The sequence below is a fragment of the Macrobrachium rosenbergii genome, chromosome 6 (assembly GCF_040412425.1).
Source record: "Macrobrachium rosenbergii isolate ZJJX-2024 chromosome 6, ASM4041242v1, whole genome shotgun sequence".
NCBI lineage: Eukaryota > Metazoa > Arthropoda > Malacostraca > Decapoda > Palaemonidae > Macrobrachium > Macrobrachium rosenbergii.
Window position 1 is genome coordinate 41,276,512 of NC_089746.1, and position 16,871 is coordinate 41,293,382.

The window sequence follows — 16,871 nt, forward strand, 5'->3', positions numbered from 1 at the left end:
AGCATTTCGAGGTGATAGATGTAGATTCCAGCCCCGTTCCCAAGCGTATTCTAGATCCGTTTGACCAATCAAGAAATCAGCAAGCAAACCTTCCTCTCGCAAGTGAGGATTCTATCCTCCATGTACCGTTGGGGGCCAGGCCTCTACATTTTTGGAACAAGTGGGAGGACAGAAATGTAGAACCTTGGGTTTTAGAGGTGATCAGAGTAGGATATTCCATCCCATTCATGGAGAAACTTCCCTTAGTGTCCTCTCCTATCAACTTGGCAGCCTACTCTTTAGACTCAGAGAGGTATTTGGCCCTGTCACAAGAAGTATCGTCTCTGCTCACCAAGAGGGCCATAGAAATAGTCGGAGATGTCAACACACCAGGGTTTCACAACTGCCTAATCATTGTCCCAAAGTCATCGGGAGATTGGAGACCTGTCCTGGATGTCAGCGCCCTGAATTTCTATGTTCAGACTACAAAATTTTGAAACAACCCACTCAGATCTGTCTTCCATCCGTCAAGGGGATTGGACGGCAACTGTAGACATGCAGGATGCATATTTCCACGTTCTAATCCCTCCAAAGGCCAGGAAATATCTGCGGTTTGTGTTCCAGGACAGGCTCTTCCAATTTTGAGCGCTGTGCTTTGGACTATCGACAGCCCCTCAAGTTTTCTCCCGTGTCCTCTCCCCATTAGCAAAATGGCTACATCTCATGGGGATCAACATTTGCCTCTAGACGACTGGCTCCTACGCTCCCCCTCGGAATCAAGTTGAAGGGAGGACGCAAATAAAAGACTCTTCTGTTAGCCCAAGAGTTGGGCATGCTGATAAACCTAGACAAATCCCAATTAGTCCTTAGTCAATTGATTCTATACAGTATTTGGGAATGAAGATCAACTCTTGGATTTTTCGGGCTTTTTCGTCTGACAAGAGAATCCAAGCCTGCGTTCGGACAGTTCAGAAATTCCTCTCTCTTCCGTCATGCTCGGCCAACGAATGGATGAGTTTACTGGGAGCTCTCTCATCCATAGAAAAGTTTGTTCCATTAGGAGACTTCACACGAGAGTGCTACAATTTTTTCTAAAAGCCAGTTGGCAGAGGAAGATTCTTCCGGACTCGTTTGTTTTCCCAGTCACCCCCAAGATCAAAGAGGACCTTCAGTGGTGGCTTGTAACAGGAAGGTTTGCAGAAGGGAAATCTCTATACCCCCTGAGCCCCAACCTCACATTATATTTAGATGCATCAGATCTGGGTTGGGGGGCTCTCCTAGAAAACAAGGAAGTTTCAGGGACATGGTCACAACCCAAGAGAGAACTTCATATCAATGTGAAGGAGCTGAAGGCAATACACTTAGCCCTTCAACACTTCTCAACAGTGACTTTCATCTCCACAGTCATAGTCCACTCAGACAATACAACAGCTGTGGCCTACATAAAGAATCAGGGAGGGACCCACTCCTTATCACTGTATCAGGCAACCAGAGATCTTATCTGAGCGCAAGGAAACCAAACCAAGATTGTCACCCGCTTTATACAGGGCAAACTCGATGTCATAGCGGACAAATTAAGTCATTGCAAACAGGTCCTACCCACGGAATTGACACTGAATCTGCAGGTATGCACTGACCTGTGGAAATGGTGGGGGAAAGCCATCGATAGATCTATTTGCAATGTCGAGGAATCACCGACTTCTTTTGTATTGCTCACCAGCCCCGGACCCTTTCGCGTGGGCAACAGATGCCATGCTCCAGGACTGGCTGAACCTGGATGTCTATGCCTTCCCACCATTCAGTATGGTGAGAGACGTAATCAAATTTCTCCTACATGATCTGTCGATGACTCTGGTAGCTCCCTTTTGGCCACAGAAGGAGTGATTTCCAGATCTCCTCAATCTCCTAGTAGATTTCCCAAGATTGCTGTCACAGCGACAAAATCTACTCAGGCAACTGCACTTTCACCGGTTCCATCAAAGACTATCCACTCTCACTCTGACAGGCTTCAGACTGTCAGGAAGCTTGTTAGAGTGAAAGGCTTTTCGAAATCAGCTGAGGAAGCAGTTGCGAAATGTAGACATCAGTCTTCCTCCAACATCTACCAGAATAAATGGACAATACTCTGCAGCTGGTGCAGAAGACACAATGTATCATCTTCTACCTCTGTTGCGTGAATAGCAGATTTTTTTTTATTTTTAAGGTCTTCCCGAGGATTGGCTATATCCGTGATCAAAGGCTATAGAGCGATGTTCAACTTCGTATGCAGACAGAGAGGTCTGGATCTATCGACTGGTAAAGACATCGGTGACCTTATCAAGTTACTAGACACCGAAACAGGAGAGGTCAGATTCCGTATCCTGGAACCTAGATGTTGTTTTAAAATGGCTCTCTGGTCTGCCTTTTGAACCTCTTCAATCCACATCCCTCAGGGATTTTACAAGAAAGACACTATTTCTAGTCGCTCTAGCTACTGCTAAGAGAATTATTGAGTTACAGGCTCTGAGCAAGAAGGTAGGATTCATACAAGGAGGCATGGTCTGTTGTTTTACTATGGGGTTTTTAGCGAAGAATGAAACGCCGTCTTTTCCCTGGCCCCGTCCATTCGCAGTCAAAGGTTTAACGGACATTGTAGGTCCTACGGACCAAGAGAGAGCTCTTTGTCCAGTAAGAGCATTAAAGTATTATTGAGAGAGAACTAAGAGTATCGGAGGCGCATCCCCTAACCTCTGGTGTTCAGTTAAGAATCCGACCCGTCCTTTATCCAAGAACGCATCGGCATTCTTCTTGAGAGACGTGATTTCCGAGTCGCACATTAAGATTCAAGAGGAAGACTTGCCAATCTGCAAGGTTAAAGCCCACGAAATTAGGGCAGTAGTGACTTCGCTTTCCTTTAAGCGGAATTTATCCCTCCCTGCAATTTTACAATCCACCTTCTGGAGGTGCAAATCAGTGTTTGCAAATTTTTATCTACATGACACTGAAACTGTTTATGAGAACTTCAGTACCCTTCGCCCATTATCCGTGGCTGGCATGGTGTTGGGGGAGGGGAGGGTAGGGGGTATTCTTACATTCCTCTATTTACTCACCTTGAATTCAGGTTGAGTTTTGGGAAGTTGGGGGTTACTGAGTACCTGGAGCACCCATCATTCATTGTGTCGTGTTATGAATAGGTTTATGGTAACTGGTCTTTTATATGGTGTATGTGTAACTTGTGTTTTATGGTCTTCGTTTTGGTACTGCGCCCAGGGCAAGGGCCTTTGTGTTTTATTGTATGCTTTGGCAGCCATCGGAGTACTCCTCGGCTGCAAAGCCCCACTGATGTAGAGTTGCCTCTGGCTTCACTGCCACGCCACTACAGTCAAGATGAGCCGCATCAGAGGCAGTATATTCCTGCTGGAGTTCTCTCACAAGGTAGGTTACAAAATACATGTTATCAGTGTTAACTACTTGCAATTTTAAAATTCACATCTCCATTCTTGAGTGTTTTTTAAGTAGTACATACCCATGCAGCCCACCTCCTGTCAATGTGGGATTCAGCTATGTGGTTACTTGGTAAGTTACTTATATAAAAATGACATTTTTATGATAAAATAAAGTTTTATATATACAGTACTTACCAAGTAACTACATGATCCAAGCCCTCCATCCTCCCCTCCCATGGGCATAGGACATAAAAGAATTGGGCTTGTTACAGTAGTAGTGTTTTACCTATCCTTCCCCAAAAGTGGGCAGGGCTAGTTACCTACACCAAGATACTGGGACGCTACCGCAAATTTTCACAATTAAGCTGCAGATGAACGAAATGTCATAGCCGTGTAGTTACTTGGTAAGTATATATAAAACTTTATCATAAAAATGTCATATTCTAGGGTCTTCGTTACTTCACAGATTTGTCTAATTGTCTGAAGGCCAAAGCCCTGAAGCATCTGATAAGCCGAGGACTTCTGTATATCATTATTTAAAATATAATGAACTTGTTGGATCTCATTAGACTTCAAAAATTTAATCTGAGTCACTTAAGGTTCTCAAAGGTATCATTTTCAACAATTTTTAGCTCTAATTTTGACTTTTGATTTTGTCGTTTGCAATTTTTAAATGTACCAGAATTAAAAACAAGTATTCTGTTTCAAAGTGAAGCCAGCATTTTTATCCTAACTTGAATAAGAAATTCACGAACAGTAAATAAAAAAATATTTAAAAGTTCCACTGGTTCTGGGCAGACAGACTTTAATGACTGAAAGGGTAACTAGACCCCAAGTCACATTCCTAGACTCATAGGTTTGGCAGAAAGCCTTTGTTTTGAAAAGAGAGGTTACGGTTGGATCAAGATAAAGTTAAAGAGGTTATATAACTGTGTAGGATGAGACCAAAGCAAATGGACAGCAAATTAAAAAAAATTAAGGGCTATTAACAAACAGGACAATTTTTATCAGCATTACTGAAAGTTGTTTTCAGTGTCCTTTCAGCCCAAGCTTTCCCCAGTTTTTAGCCTTTTACTTAATTCCATTCCAACTACCTTTCTTCATTTTTATTGTCCAACCTCTCCCACTCCCTCTTTCCACTGTCTTAAGCATTGGGTGGCTGAAAATGCCCCAGTGCTTGGCCTTTTTAACCTAATTTTCATAATCACTCAATATGATCCTAGTCTTAATCTGTGCATTCTCTTCATAATTTTCTAGGTCATTCTACTGGTCTTGATCCCGTTTCCAAATCCAGTAATTTCCTAATTAATTGCATTTTTTATATAAGTAACTTACCAAGTAATTTTACATAGCTATAGTTTCCTCTTGCACAGCAGCTTAAATTAAGAAATTCTCGGGTTACGCTTCAAAGTTTAGTGCAGATGACTGGTCCTGCCCACTCACCGGAATACCAGGAACGACTTAGCAGACAACCTCAGTCTGTTTCTGCCGCCCTCGAGTAAACATAGTGTCGATGGCAGCTTTGTTCTTAAATTTGCTGGTTGGAAACCAGATTTAGGTGAAGTATTATCACTGATTTCAGGTAGCCTTCAAGCCTACAGCTTTCAGGGTCGGTATTTTGTTTTGTTATTAAGATCTGATTCAAGTTTATCATATTTCGCTAGGCTACAGTAGCAGATTCGCAATCAAATGGGTTAACTACTGGTAGCTTAGTTTATTGCGCTACCACCTTTACCGGTTAACGCAGTAAACGTAAACAAAGCATTCGTTGATGAAGCAATATTTACGGTAATGAATTACTTTCTGCAAGTCTTAGTTAATGTTTGTTAGAATTTGCACCATGTCTGTATGATGATACTCTGTGTACTTCAACTATTGTCGGTAAAGGTTAACTTTCCTTTTCCGAATAGCGTAATAACGTAAATATGGTGTTTGCTACATGTCCACTTTTTTTGGTAGTAAACACATATCTGAAAGTCTATTACGGGATGGCCTGAGGTAGAGGGTTAAGATACAGATGGCTAAACGTTGGCTTTAATGGTTATAGTGCTGTTACATCTTGTTACAAATCTACGTTGCTTCCCCAATCCCAAACCACAACAACCCACAATGCACCAGTCATAAGCAGAGCTTCAACATGCACAATATAATATGCAAGACTTAATACATAACAAGCTCAAATGTTTGATAGGATTCAAGATATGTCTGCATTATGGTACTCAGTGTACTTTGAGCTATGTCTGTAAAGGTTAACTTTTCTTTTTCCAAGTAGCATAAAAAACTTAATAATGCGTTTGCTACCTTGTTTACCGATTAGCGTAATATAACGTAAATATTGTGTTCTCTACCAATCAAATGTTTTTGGTAATGGATACATATCTGCAATCTCGAATTATGTTGGTTAGGATTTGAGATATGTTTGTATGATGGTACAGTACTGTGCACTTCATAACATTTGCCCTAAAGAATTAATTGAACATCTTATTATTACACTTTCCTTTGCAGAGAACTGAAAAGTGTAAGGGTAGGAATGCAGTAGGAGAGAATTGTGCTTAATGTTTTGGTTACAATGAGCTTTAGCAAGAAGACGTTCTCGTCAGCCGAGAACCTTGCTTTGGCAGTACATATACTAAACAAGATGACACGAATTGTGAAGAGTTCCACATTTTTTTTTGCTCATACTAAGAGCACCCAGTAGTGCTCACCAGCTCCCGAACTACTAGCTTGCCTGGCACCAACTGCAGAGTGCTGGTACCCACTATCGAGCGCTTCAGCGTGCACTCTTGGGCGCTCGACGCCAGTTACTAAGATCCTGGTGCCAACTCTCGGGTGCTCAGCACCTGTTACTGAAACCCTGGCGCCAGCTCTCTCCTACTGCTGGCCCTCCTGCCTTTTTTTTCCAGTTGCTCCCGCGCCCAGCTCTCTTGCTTCCTTCCCTTGCCATTGCCATTCTTGTGTCGGGGTTAACAGATGTTAACCTTGTAATAATAGTGAAGTGTTGTGCAATGGAGGAGGTGGCTCTCGTCCCTCGATGCTCCTAGACAAAGGTCACTGTCAGACTCCCATGCACTAAGGAGGAGGCAAACTGGAAGTCCAAGGGAGGTCAGGGGGTTTACACATGGGTAGTCGCCCCCTCAGTCGAGCTTGTTGCCAGTCCCAGGTATCGACAGACAGTCACTGGAAAGGCGTCTTAACCCAGTCCCTGCCAGACTCCCATGCATCAGGGAGGAGGCATACTGAAGTCCATGGGAATCTGGAGGGGTTTGCCTCCGGATAGTTGTCCCTCAGTCGAGCCTGCTGTCTGCAGGTGTCAATGGACAGCCATTGTAAAGGCGTCCATAGAGATGTGCTTTTTGAAGTTTTGCTAGCCTTCGGGTAACTCCGCTGCAAAGCTACCACGTGAGTAGCAGATGCTCCTGGCTATACCACCACGTCGCTGCAGGTTAAGTGGAGGCATGTGAAGCGCCAGTATTGGCGCCAAGCGGAACATAAGCTCCCGAGCTTCCAATAGCACCAGTCAGGCTGACTTCTAGTGTCGGTCTGTTATTTTGGTGACACTGATAGACATTATGAGTGGACAAGGCTGGTGTGAGGTACAGTCACGATAGGTCTACATATATAAGAATATATTCCCCCTTCTCTGTCTACGTATAAGAATGTATTCCCCCTTCTCTGTTACAGCAAAAGCTTATCATATCAAGTATTTGTTAATTCAAATAGAGTAAATTAAAAAGGCTATCACTGAGTCACATTTAGAGATGTATGAAACAATGAGCTGGTTTGACCCCAAACCAGGTAATAATAATAAAGGCTAATTTGTGATAATGAAAAGCTCAGCCTCACTGAAATTCTTATGCACTTTTGGATGAGCGCTAACTTATAAAAGGGTTCTGTATGTTATCCAGTGTTTCAATTTTTCTCTGAAAAGTACTGAAATTCATCAATTAATCAATAGTTTTAAAAAGAGGCGACTCCTAGTCATATATTATGATCCTTCAGGAAAATGGGATAACTTTTTTTACTCTTTCTCTCTCTCTTTGCATTCATTTGTTATGCTCTCTCATCTCCCTCATAAGCATTGGTTTGTTATTCTCTCGTGTCTTTCCCCCAGCATATTTCTCTCGTCATCTTTCTGTGGATGAGGACATCCCACAGTGTTGGCATGACCACCTGTCAGTGAATGTTAATTTTTCGGTGACAGGTGAGTTGGAACAGAGCATAATCGAACAATAATTTTCAGTGAGAAATATTTTTATTTTAAAAGTCAGGTTTCTATGGTCTATTTTTCGGACTGAACCTTATTGACCATTCATGCTAATTGTTGTATTAGTATGAACACTGGAATGATCCTAGGAAACAAAACAAAAAAAAAGCCCACTTCACTCAACTGTATGTGCTTGACAGTTTTCCATTTGCAAATCTTGCAGTGATAATTCTGTGCGACCAACATGAGTAATTGTTGGCCACTTCAGCTATAATGACAAAGGCTAATTACCATATCATCAATTTTAAAAGCATCTGTCAGTCAAGTAGGTCAAGATTTTTAGATATCACTGAAGGTTGATTATGTATAATAGGCCTTAAAATGAACTCTGTCTTTTCTATAACCGCTCCGTAGGGTGTTTATGCCATCAGTGCCCCTCCTGTGTTGCACTGGAGGCATTACATGGGGTGTTTCCAGCTTCCCTGTGGCCTCTAGTGGCATCTACTTGTTAGCCTTTTAACTTTACCTCCATTCCTGCTGCCTTTCTGTAGTCTTGCTTTCCAACACCTCTAATTGTTACTTCATAGCACATCTGTGGAGTTTTTTGTGTTCCACATTTAAATCTTTGTACTTCGTATTCTCTATCTTCTGGATCTCTTTTATCTTGATGTCCAACCACTCAAGCGCCAACTTTTTACTGTTTTAAGTGCAAGTACTTGGGATGACAGCCCAAATTTCATAACCTTATTATTATCTACTGATAACGAGATTTATTCAGAACTGTCAACATTTCTGTTTGAATATATATAGATTTTAATAGCAACTTGTTGAGGTAGAAATTGTGGTAAAGTTTATGGGCAGATGTCATGAAATTACAGCTTAACTTCTGTATAGGTTTCAGTTACCTCTTGCATTAATGGAAATTACGGGTTAGCATAGTACCTTTACTGATCAAAAGAATTTAACAATTGCTTTCCCCTGTTTTATTTATTCCATTTAAAAAAATTGTAGGGATTTATAAAATTTACATTTATCTAACAGAAAAGAAGAGTTTCAAGCAGAAAAATATTCAAAAAATATATCGAGAGACCTTTATTATAGTAGCGCACTGAGATAACGGACTGTGGTATAATGTACTTATGGAAATATCAGTGCAAAATGGAAATACTGATTTGAGGGTTTTTGCCTCCGGATCGAGCGCCAAACTTTTTTTTTTTTTTTTTTTTTTTAAATCGGCCGCTCTCAGTGGGCACACCACTCACTTACCAGCATCCCTTGCAGTATTGATACTGTTTCTTCATTAATTTACATTGCTTTCAACTCTAAAAATAATGCTAAAGCTTTTACTGTCCTGCAGTTTATAGTAATAAACAGCTGTTTGCTGATGCTTGAAACTTTAACTAATACACATTTACTAAGAGGTGCATTACAGGTGTCTTGTTAAAAACTTGCTTATTTTCAGTGTAATTCCATAAATAAAAATCAGATACATTTATATTCATTCGTCATGCAATGGCGATGGTGTTAAGAAAGTATGCCACTAACTTGAAGCAACAGGTATTATAGCTGTTGCTAAAGAAACGAATAATGAGAAGACTCCAAAAAGATTTGGAGGCAAAAGCAACGTCGGAACTGACTAAAATCACACGTACTTCATTTAATTTACTGAGTTCATATAAATGAAGTAGTAGCTATTTGGAAACCCAGGTTTGATAATTTATGAAAGAAACGTCTCTCTGATTTGCAGCTTCACCTATTCGAGGATTTTTTGAAATGTACATGCACATTATTTTTGGAAAATTCACCTATTCGTGGAATTTTTCATAGAGAAATATTCACTAATTACTGTATTTTCATAAAATTTTCATGACTAAATGAATTTTTTGTGATAAAAGTATTAAAATGCTGAGGTATAAGTGTTTTTAGAGGGGTTTTTTGGTGTTTGAACTATCAAAATAGGTGGTTATATGCATTTTTTAGAGGCGTGTCAAGTAATCACAGATTTTAGCTATGGGTGGGGGGGTTGCAGTACTCATCCCCCACGAATCCTGGGGGGTCAACTGTAATAGAGGGCAGCTGTAAAACATTTTGGAATAGGCGAAAGTGATGTCCGGAACTGGCAAAATCACACTTACTGCTTTTACAATAAAATAATGCGCATGTTTTAAACCCAGCTTTGCCAGTTTACAAGAAAAAGTATCTCCGAATTATGTTTCTTCTAGCAACTAATGGCAGTGAAGCTGCCGGTAGAGTTAGTTTTCAATAAACCGAGATTTTGAGAATGTAAACAATATCAAATGCAAATGGCATACGATGGCAATGTTTATGTAATACAGTAACAGTATGATGATAATGCAGACAAAATACTGTAATTGGATGCACCAAGCAAAACAACTTTTATTTAAATAATCATTATTATAAACATAGTTGTACTGTTTAACCTTTGCAAATGATTACTTTTCTCCAGAAAATATTTTGGTTTTGAGAGCTTTTTCGGTTTTTGGAATTACACATAAGAGATTGTAAACCTGTATAGATATTTTAAAATTAGTAAATCATTGTTATAAGTATTTAAGGGGTGTACAGGTACAGGGACCCCCACTTTTCCACGCTTCACTTTGTCGCATTTGTTTGTGGAACATATCTTAATTTTACTTGGGAACTTTCACCAATTCGCAAATTTTTCTGTGGATCATATCTGTAAAATGATCACAAATTCGCTTTTTTATTTTGTAGAGCAACACTGTTTATTCACTAATTACTGTATTTTTTCATTAAAGGATATGTATACTGAGACAGAGAGAACTGAGGTGTTTACATCAAAGTCTAAGCACAGTATAAATGGATTCTGTAAGTGAAATAATGTTGTATTGATATTTTGGTATGTTTTTTCTTTATAGGATTATATATATATATATATATATATATATATATATATATATATATATATATAATATATATATATATATATATATATATATATATATATATATATATATATATATATATATATATATATATGTATAGAGAGAGAGAGAGAGCGAGCGAGCTGACATGTTTACATAGTCTAAGCACAGTAACTAGCTGAGGATGAGACTTGACAGGGCCATTTAAACTATAGCTGGGCAGGAGAGTAAGAATGTGTTGCCTATGTATGAAATTCAAATTTTAAATATTTTTACGGTGATTTGAGATGAAACATCAACAGTGATAAAATATTCTCTTGTGTACTCTTATAATATGTGTGAGAATCATAGTCAGCTAAACCTGTAATGGAATACGGTACAGTAAATCAGACAAACCAAAAAATATGGCAACATTTACCTTAAGTTTTCGTTTATTTTCTTGTTTTTTTTTTTATGGTACAGTAATCGATATTTCATTAAAGGATATGTACTGTACAGGACAGTACTGATATACAGTAGAGAGAGAACTGAGATTTTGTCGGAGCACTTGCTACTGGTGGTTTTGAATTGCCCACGTATGAAATTCAGGCTTTAAATATTTTTAGGGTGATTATATTGAATATCAGTATAATATAGTATAAATGGATTCTGTAATTGAAATAATGTTTTATTGATATTTTGCCTTTTTTTTTCATTGAAGGATGTGTATACTGAGGGAGAGAGAATGGCAGAGCAAGGATTTTTTAAATTTATGGAAGATGGTGAGGACTAACCACAAAATGACTAGGTTGAGTACGATGTAAACCAAGAACTTAATGTACCATATCATTTTTTTATCATAAATTTACTGTATTTGTATGTCATCATGAAATTACTAACATGATATAACAAACCTAGCATTCTGTTTGGAGGAATGTGTCCCATCATTCTCAACTACTCAAGTATTTTAGATATGCTCTAAACCGCAGTACAATCCTAAATTATGTACTGTGCAGTAAATATCATTTCAAAATCTTACAACACAGCAAAATACAGGTGGCTTTGGTTTATGATGTTGGTTCTGTTCCTACGCTGCGTCATAAGACGAAAATCGTTGTAAGCCAAGACATGGTTCAAAATCGTAAGAAAACCTTACTTTTAATCCATTGAGTGTCTTGAAAATGATGCAACCTGCATTTTTATTGAAATTTTCTTTAAAAAATCGCCAAATTTTTATTATTCTCCCATTTTGGAGCCATATTTCTTCTGTTGGATCGGCGTTGTAAGCATCGTAACCCTGGAACATGCATTGTAAACTGGGAAATAATTTCTGATGAATGTATTTGAAAAGCGTCTTAAGCTCGGAATGTGGTAAGCCGAACCTATTGTAACCCGGGGACTGCCTGTATCAATAAAATACATACATTATACGCAGTACAGTAGACGATGCGCGAAGTTATGGTAGGCAAAAGAAAAAGTGTGTGTCTGAATTCTAGGGATACTCAATGTTGTAAGATGACTCTGAATGATATTGGGTGTTTTGGGATGATAGTTTATGGTATATTTTTGTTCAAACTGTCAAGTTGGGCAATGAATTGTTAAAATATGCAGTTATAAGCATTTTAGGGGTGTATATACTTAAGAGTAACAGGAGGTTAATGTAAGATGACTTTGGGTGTTTTGGGATGATAGTTTGGGTTGTATTTTTGTTTGAAATATTAGATTGTTGTAGTTGGATAATTTGAGGTATATTTATGTTTGAACTATTAAATTAGGCAATGAAATATTAAAATTGGCAGTTATAAGCATTTTAGTTTAAGGGGTACAGATATTTGGTAGTTATAAGCATTTTTAGAGGGGATTTTGCATTTCTGGAACCTATCCCAACGAAAAAGTGGGGGTCTACTATATATACTTAAGAGTAACAGTTGTACAAGGGTAATGTAATATGACTGGGTGTTTTGGGATGATGGTTTAGGGTGTATTTTTGTTTGAAATGATACTAAATTGTTTTCATGTGATAATTTAAGGGATATGTTTGTTTGAACTATTAAATTAAGCTGTGAACTGTTAAAATAGGCATTAGCAAAAACATGCATTCACATATATATACAACGATATATCGGCGTAGGCTCAGACGCTTTTATCCATTATCTCAGTGAGCTATGTAAACATAAAACGAAACTGTATCTAAAAATATATAATGCATATGAAATCATCACATTTATATCTTTAAAAATTATCAGAATCAATCTAGACTTTTCAAAAAACTTAAGAAAAATAATAAATATTAATTGAATAATAAGAGGCTTTTATTATACACACACATATACAGTATATATAAACACAATTTGCACTTCTTAAAATAAATAATGCACATTCAAACATCATTATACTGTATTAATAATGCCAATTGTTGTGGCTATAATTTTACAAAATGCACCTTTCACAAGACTGTAAAAGATACCCTTAACAATTTGTAATCAGAATGGGCTGCATCCTGTAAGTAGTGGAGATTATGATTAGTTGCAGATGCATTAATCACACGCAACTAATTAGAGTCTTCAGCTGAAACTTCAGCAGACATATATCATAACTATATCTACAACTGTATTGGTAATATAGAAATCACTTCATTTCGATTGCATCCTCCTTGAAAATGACTGCAGCTCCTTGAGTAACTAAGAGCGTGGCTGAAACTAATAACCACAACTGATAAAAGTCCAACATGTTAACTGAAAATTGACAAAGAAGCACAGGGACCAAGTATAATTCAATCTCTGAACAAAATTCAGCAAAATGGTATTACCACAGATCTAACTGACACTCAACACAGCTTTGCAGTTCTCTTCTTACTTCCTCACTAAATTTGCAAAACAGAGGTATCGCAATTTTCCCTTTAACATTAACTCCTTCAGCAGTTAAGCTGCACAAAATACTTTTACATGCATCACTAGAGAGATTTGGAGACAAAAGTTCGATTCTTGAGTATTGTTTACTTAGATGAACTAATACTTCAGTGGCCCATGTTGCATTTCCATCATTGATGTCAAACAGACTGATACTGAAGGCAAAAGGGCTGCTGAACTTTGGCAGAGATGATGGCAATACCTCACTAGAAACATCCAATCGCAAGTTCATCTCTATGCCCAATTTTGTGTCCAAAGCATTTACTGACTCACTGAGAGCATGCAGGGCTTCTGCACTTGAAATCCGTATGTCTAAAATCGTTATTGATCCAAATGACATGATAGATTTAGCTCCACTTAAACCTAAATGTCCCATAAAGGTTGTTAAATTACCCTTTGGAGCAAGAGCCTCCAGAAGTTGATCTGTTGTTTCTTGATTCCCCCAGTTATAAAAATGTTGATCAGCTCTCAAGACAAGGTCGGCTTTAGGCTTTTTTCCAATGTACTGCATTATAGGAACTAAATTTTCATAGGGTCGTAATATAAGATTCATATTTGCTCCCTTTACCAATATTCCGCTAATGCTGTTAATGATTCGGACCATAATTACTTTTGGAGTAAAATCAGTGTGCTTCAACAATTGAAAGGTTGGATTTGAAGGATTACAAAGTTCCTCTCCTTCTAGTTTCCAAAAAACATTTTCAGAAATTGATTCGGAAACTATTTTACAAACCAAAGGATGGCATTCTGATTCTTGAACCAGACGCCACAGTGCAGAAAAATTCTTATCACATCTGATGTTCTTTAGCACGCTTCTTGTTATCATGGACACAATATTATCTATTTTCAAGTCTTGCATACAAAGATGGCCAACAGTAAAGAAGTACACATTCAGCATCTTCCTAACTTTCAGTATTTCAGAAAGTGTCAAGTCAGTCTCGTGTAGAAAAGAACTTAACATTTTTATTTTTCCAGTCACTTCTGAATCATCAGTATTGCAGCTTTTGAAATGTGTTGTCAGCATATGAGCAAAATACTTACCTGCCAGATATTCCATCTGACTTTTGTGAATAAAAGTAAATGAATACTGGGGACCGAGTAAGCTTTCTTGAACGTCACATATGAGGAAGGAAGACAGAGCATGAATACTATCAATACTGTGTTTATTACAAAAAGATGTAAGAATCCACTGTCTTCGGTCGCCAATGACATATTCATCTTTCTTAACCATATCAAAAGCTTGTTGGCCAAGTTCTAATAACCATTTTTCTACAAAGTCTGCCAGAAAAAGATGAGGTGACGAAGCAGATTTCCTAATACGTGATAGCATTTTCATGGCACACATCTTGAAAATCTCCAAGTATAATTTGGTAACTGATGTAATATTTGTTACTGTAGACTTTTCATCTCTCCAAAGGATGATTAAAAGCGCTACAGTTAAAGGAATTTTCAGATGGCTACCGAGATGGATACCAGCAGTTCTTAGGAACTTTAGGCACTCCTCCTCCTGATGCCTTCTCAGTTTCTCATCATTCTCTAATGAATGGAATATTTTGGATGTGAATTTGGCAATGCCAGCATCAGCAAAGCCATGGATCTGCAACTTTATGTAGGAGAGATGATGATTGTGAATGGACTCGGCAATACTTGAAGTAAATTCTGGTCGAGTGGTTAAAATTAATCTTGAGGTGCCGAGTACAGAAAATATTTCCTCCAGTAACTTTCTCCCAATGTCAGTTGCCTCATCTACGCCATCCACTAGGTAAAGAACATTCAGTTTCTGCAGTGTTGGTATTATATCCTTTTCTTCAAAGTGACTACAAGTTTCTTTCAACAACACTTGTTGGAAGAATGATACAAGAGAACTTGTTACAACATTCCTAGCTTCTACTAGAATTAGAATGTCAACAGATCTCATATTAATCACCTTGTCAAGCTTATTTCTCCAATCATGTAACAAATATCTGCACAGAGAAGTTTTACCACAACCAGCAATACCAGTCAACATAACAACTGAGGGTATTTCGCCCTTACATATATATTCATTGTCCTCTTCAACAAATACTTCAGTCACTAACAAGTTTTCAATATCAACTGTTCTACATTCATCACTGATGTGCAATGGTGTAAATATCTTATCTACTTGCAACTCCGGAAACTTTTCATCTTTAAGCCAAGTGAAAGGATTGAGGACTTTGAGCTTTTTATAAAAAACAAAAAGCTCCTTCCGACCATATGTTATAAATTTTCCCATAAGATCTTCACAAAACTTTTCCATTTTCTCAAAATAACTTAAGCCCTCCTCAGTAATGGGGGCTGCCATGATTTCATCCACTTCATTACAATAATTATGCTCATAATCTGAGACGTCACAATCCCAAGCATTTCCAAATTCATTTAGGAGCTTTCTGAACAAATGCTTCAAATCCTCCATATTAGACTGCACTGATTCACTGGTAAAATCTAGTTGTTCATGGCATACCCGGTTTCTGACATTTTTGAGTTCACGAAGAGCATTGAAAAATGAGATCGATAGGTTGGCATCCTCAAAGAGTTTCATTATTGTCTTGCTCAACAGTGACACATCACCTTCCAACAATTCCACTGGGTCAGAGAGAAGTTTTCTTTCCTCTGCATTGAAAGTATCTCTAAACTTTTTTCTTGACCACTCTAAAACACTAAAACAATATTCTTCCACAGTTCTTGGCCAGTTCTCCAGTGATAATACACGACTGTTATAAAACAAAATCAAAAATACATCTTTTAAAAGTTTCTTGCTGGTATTTGTTGCTGCCTTATAAAATTTTCCAAAATAGATATCTTCTCTCCCATATCTAGGTTCCTTGGAATCTGAGGCCACTGGAAGCATCGTTACAAGCACCAAACACATTGAAAGGGGCTTTGGCCCTCCCAACACTTCAAGAAGAATATCTGCCTAATTCATCCATGCGAAGGGTAATAAGGTAAGTGAATTTTTTGGTTTTCTCCCTGATAAAAAAGAAAAGTTGTTAGACATTCTGTTTGAATAATTATTTCACACTTATGAACACCATTTTGGTCAGTTTGTGGATATAATCATTTCATGAGACAAACATTTCTCATAAGTCCTTGGTGCCCGGTTTCAAGAATGGCAGGCAAAACATACCCTATTACACACACACAAACAGCATGCATACATACATACTTATATATGTGTATATGCATATATATATATATATATATATATATATATATATATATATATATATATATATATATATATATATATATATATATATATATATATATATATATATATATATATATATATGCACATGTATGTATATGTATATATATACATTATGTATGCATATGTATACATGAACTGATTATATAGAAATTCATATTTGAGACAACAGAAAATCTGCTAGTTGTTTGTATGTCTTTGTGATCAGAGAGTAACGAACAGATAGATACTGCTGAGTCGTCG

At 37.7% G+C, this 16,871-nt stretch overlaps 1 protein-coding gene and 1 long non-coding RNA gene across 4 annotated transcripts in view; one reads left to right on the forward strand and one right to left on the reverse strand.

The window, feature by feature from the left end:
• The window catches only part of LOC136839472 (uncharacterized), a 24,385-nt gene extending 7,995 nt beyond the window's left edge, over positions 1 to 16,390 (forward strand). The window contains exons 2-3 of the long non-coding RNA XR_010853347.1: positions 10,389 to 10,458; positions 11,215 to 16,390. This is a non-coding gene — a long non-coding RNA (uncharacterized lncRNA). The remainder of the gene's footprint in view (positions 1 to 10,388; positions 10,459 to 11,214) is intronic.
• The window catches only part of LOC136839471 (uncharacterized), a 16,282-nt gene continuing 12,202 nt past the window's right edge, over positions 12,792 to 16,871 (reverse strand). For all 3 annotated transcript variants that reach the window (XM_067105553.1, XM_067105552.1, XM_067105551.1), the window contains exon 2: positions 12,792 to 16,390. In XM_067105553.1, the coding sequence (XP_066961654.1) occupies positions 13,299 to 16,292 (2,994 nt within the window). In that variant the 5' untranslated portion in view covers positions 16,293 to 16,390 and the 3' untranslated portion in view covers positions 12,792 to 13,298. The remainder of the gene's footprint in view (positions 16,391 to 16,871) is intronic.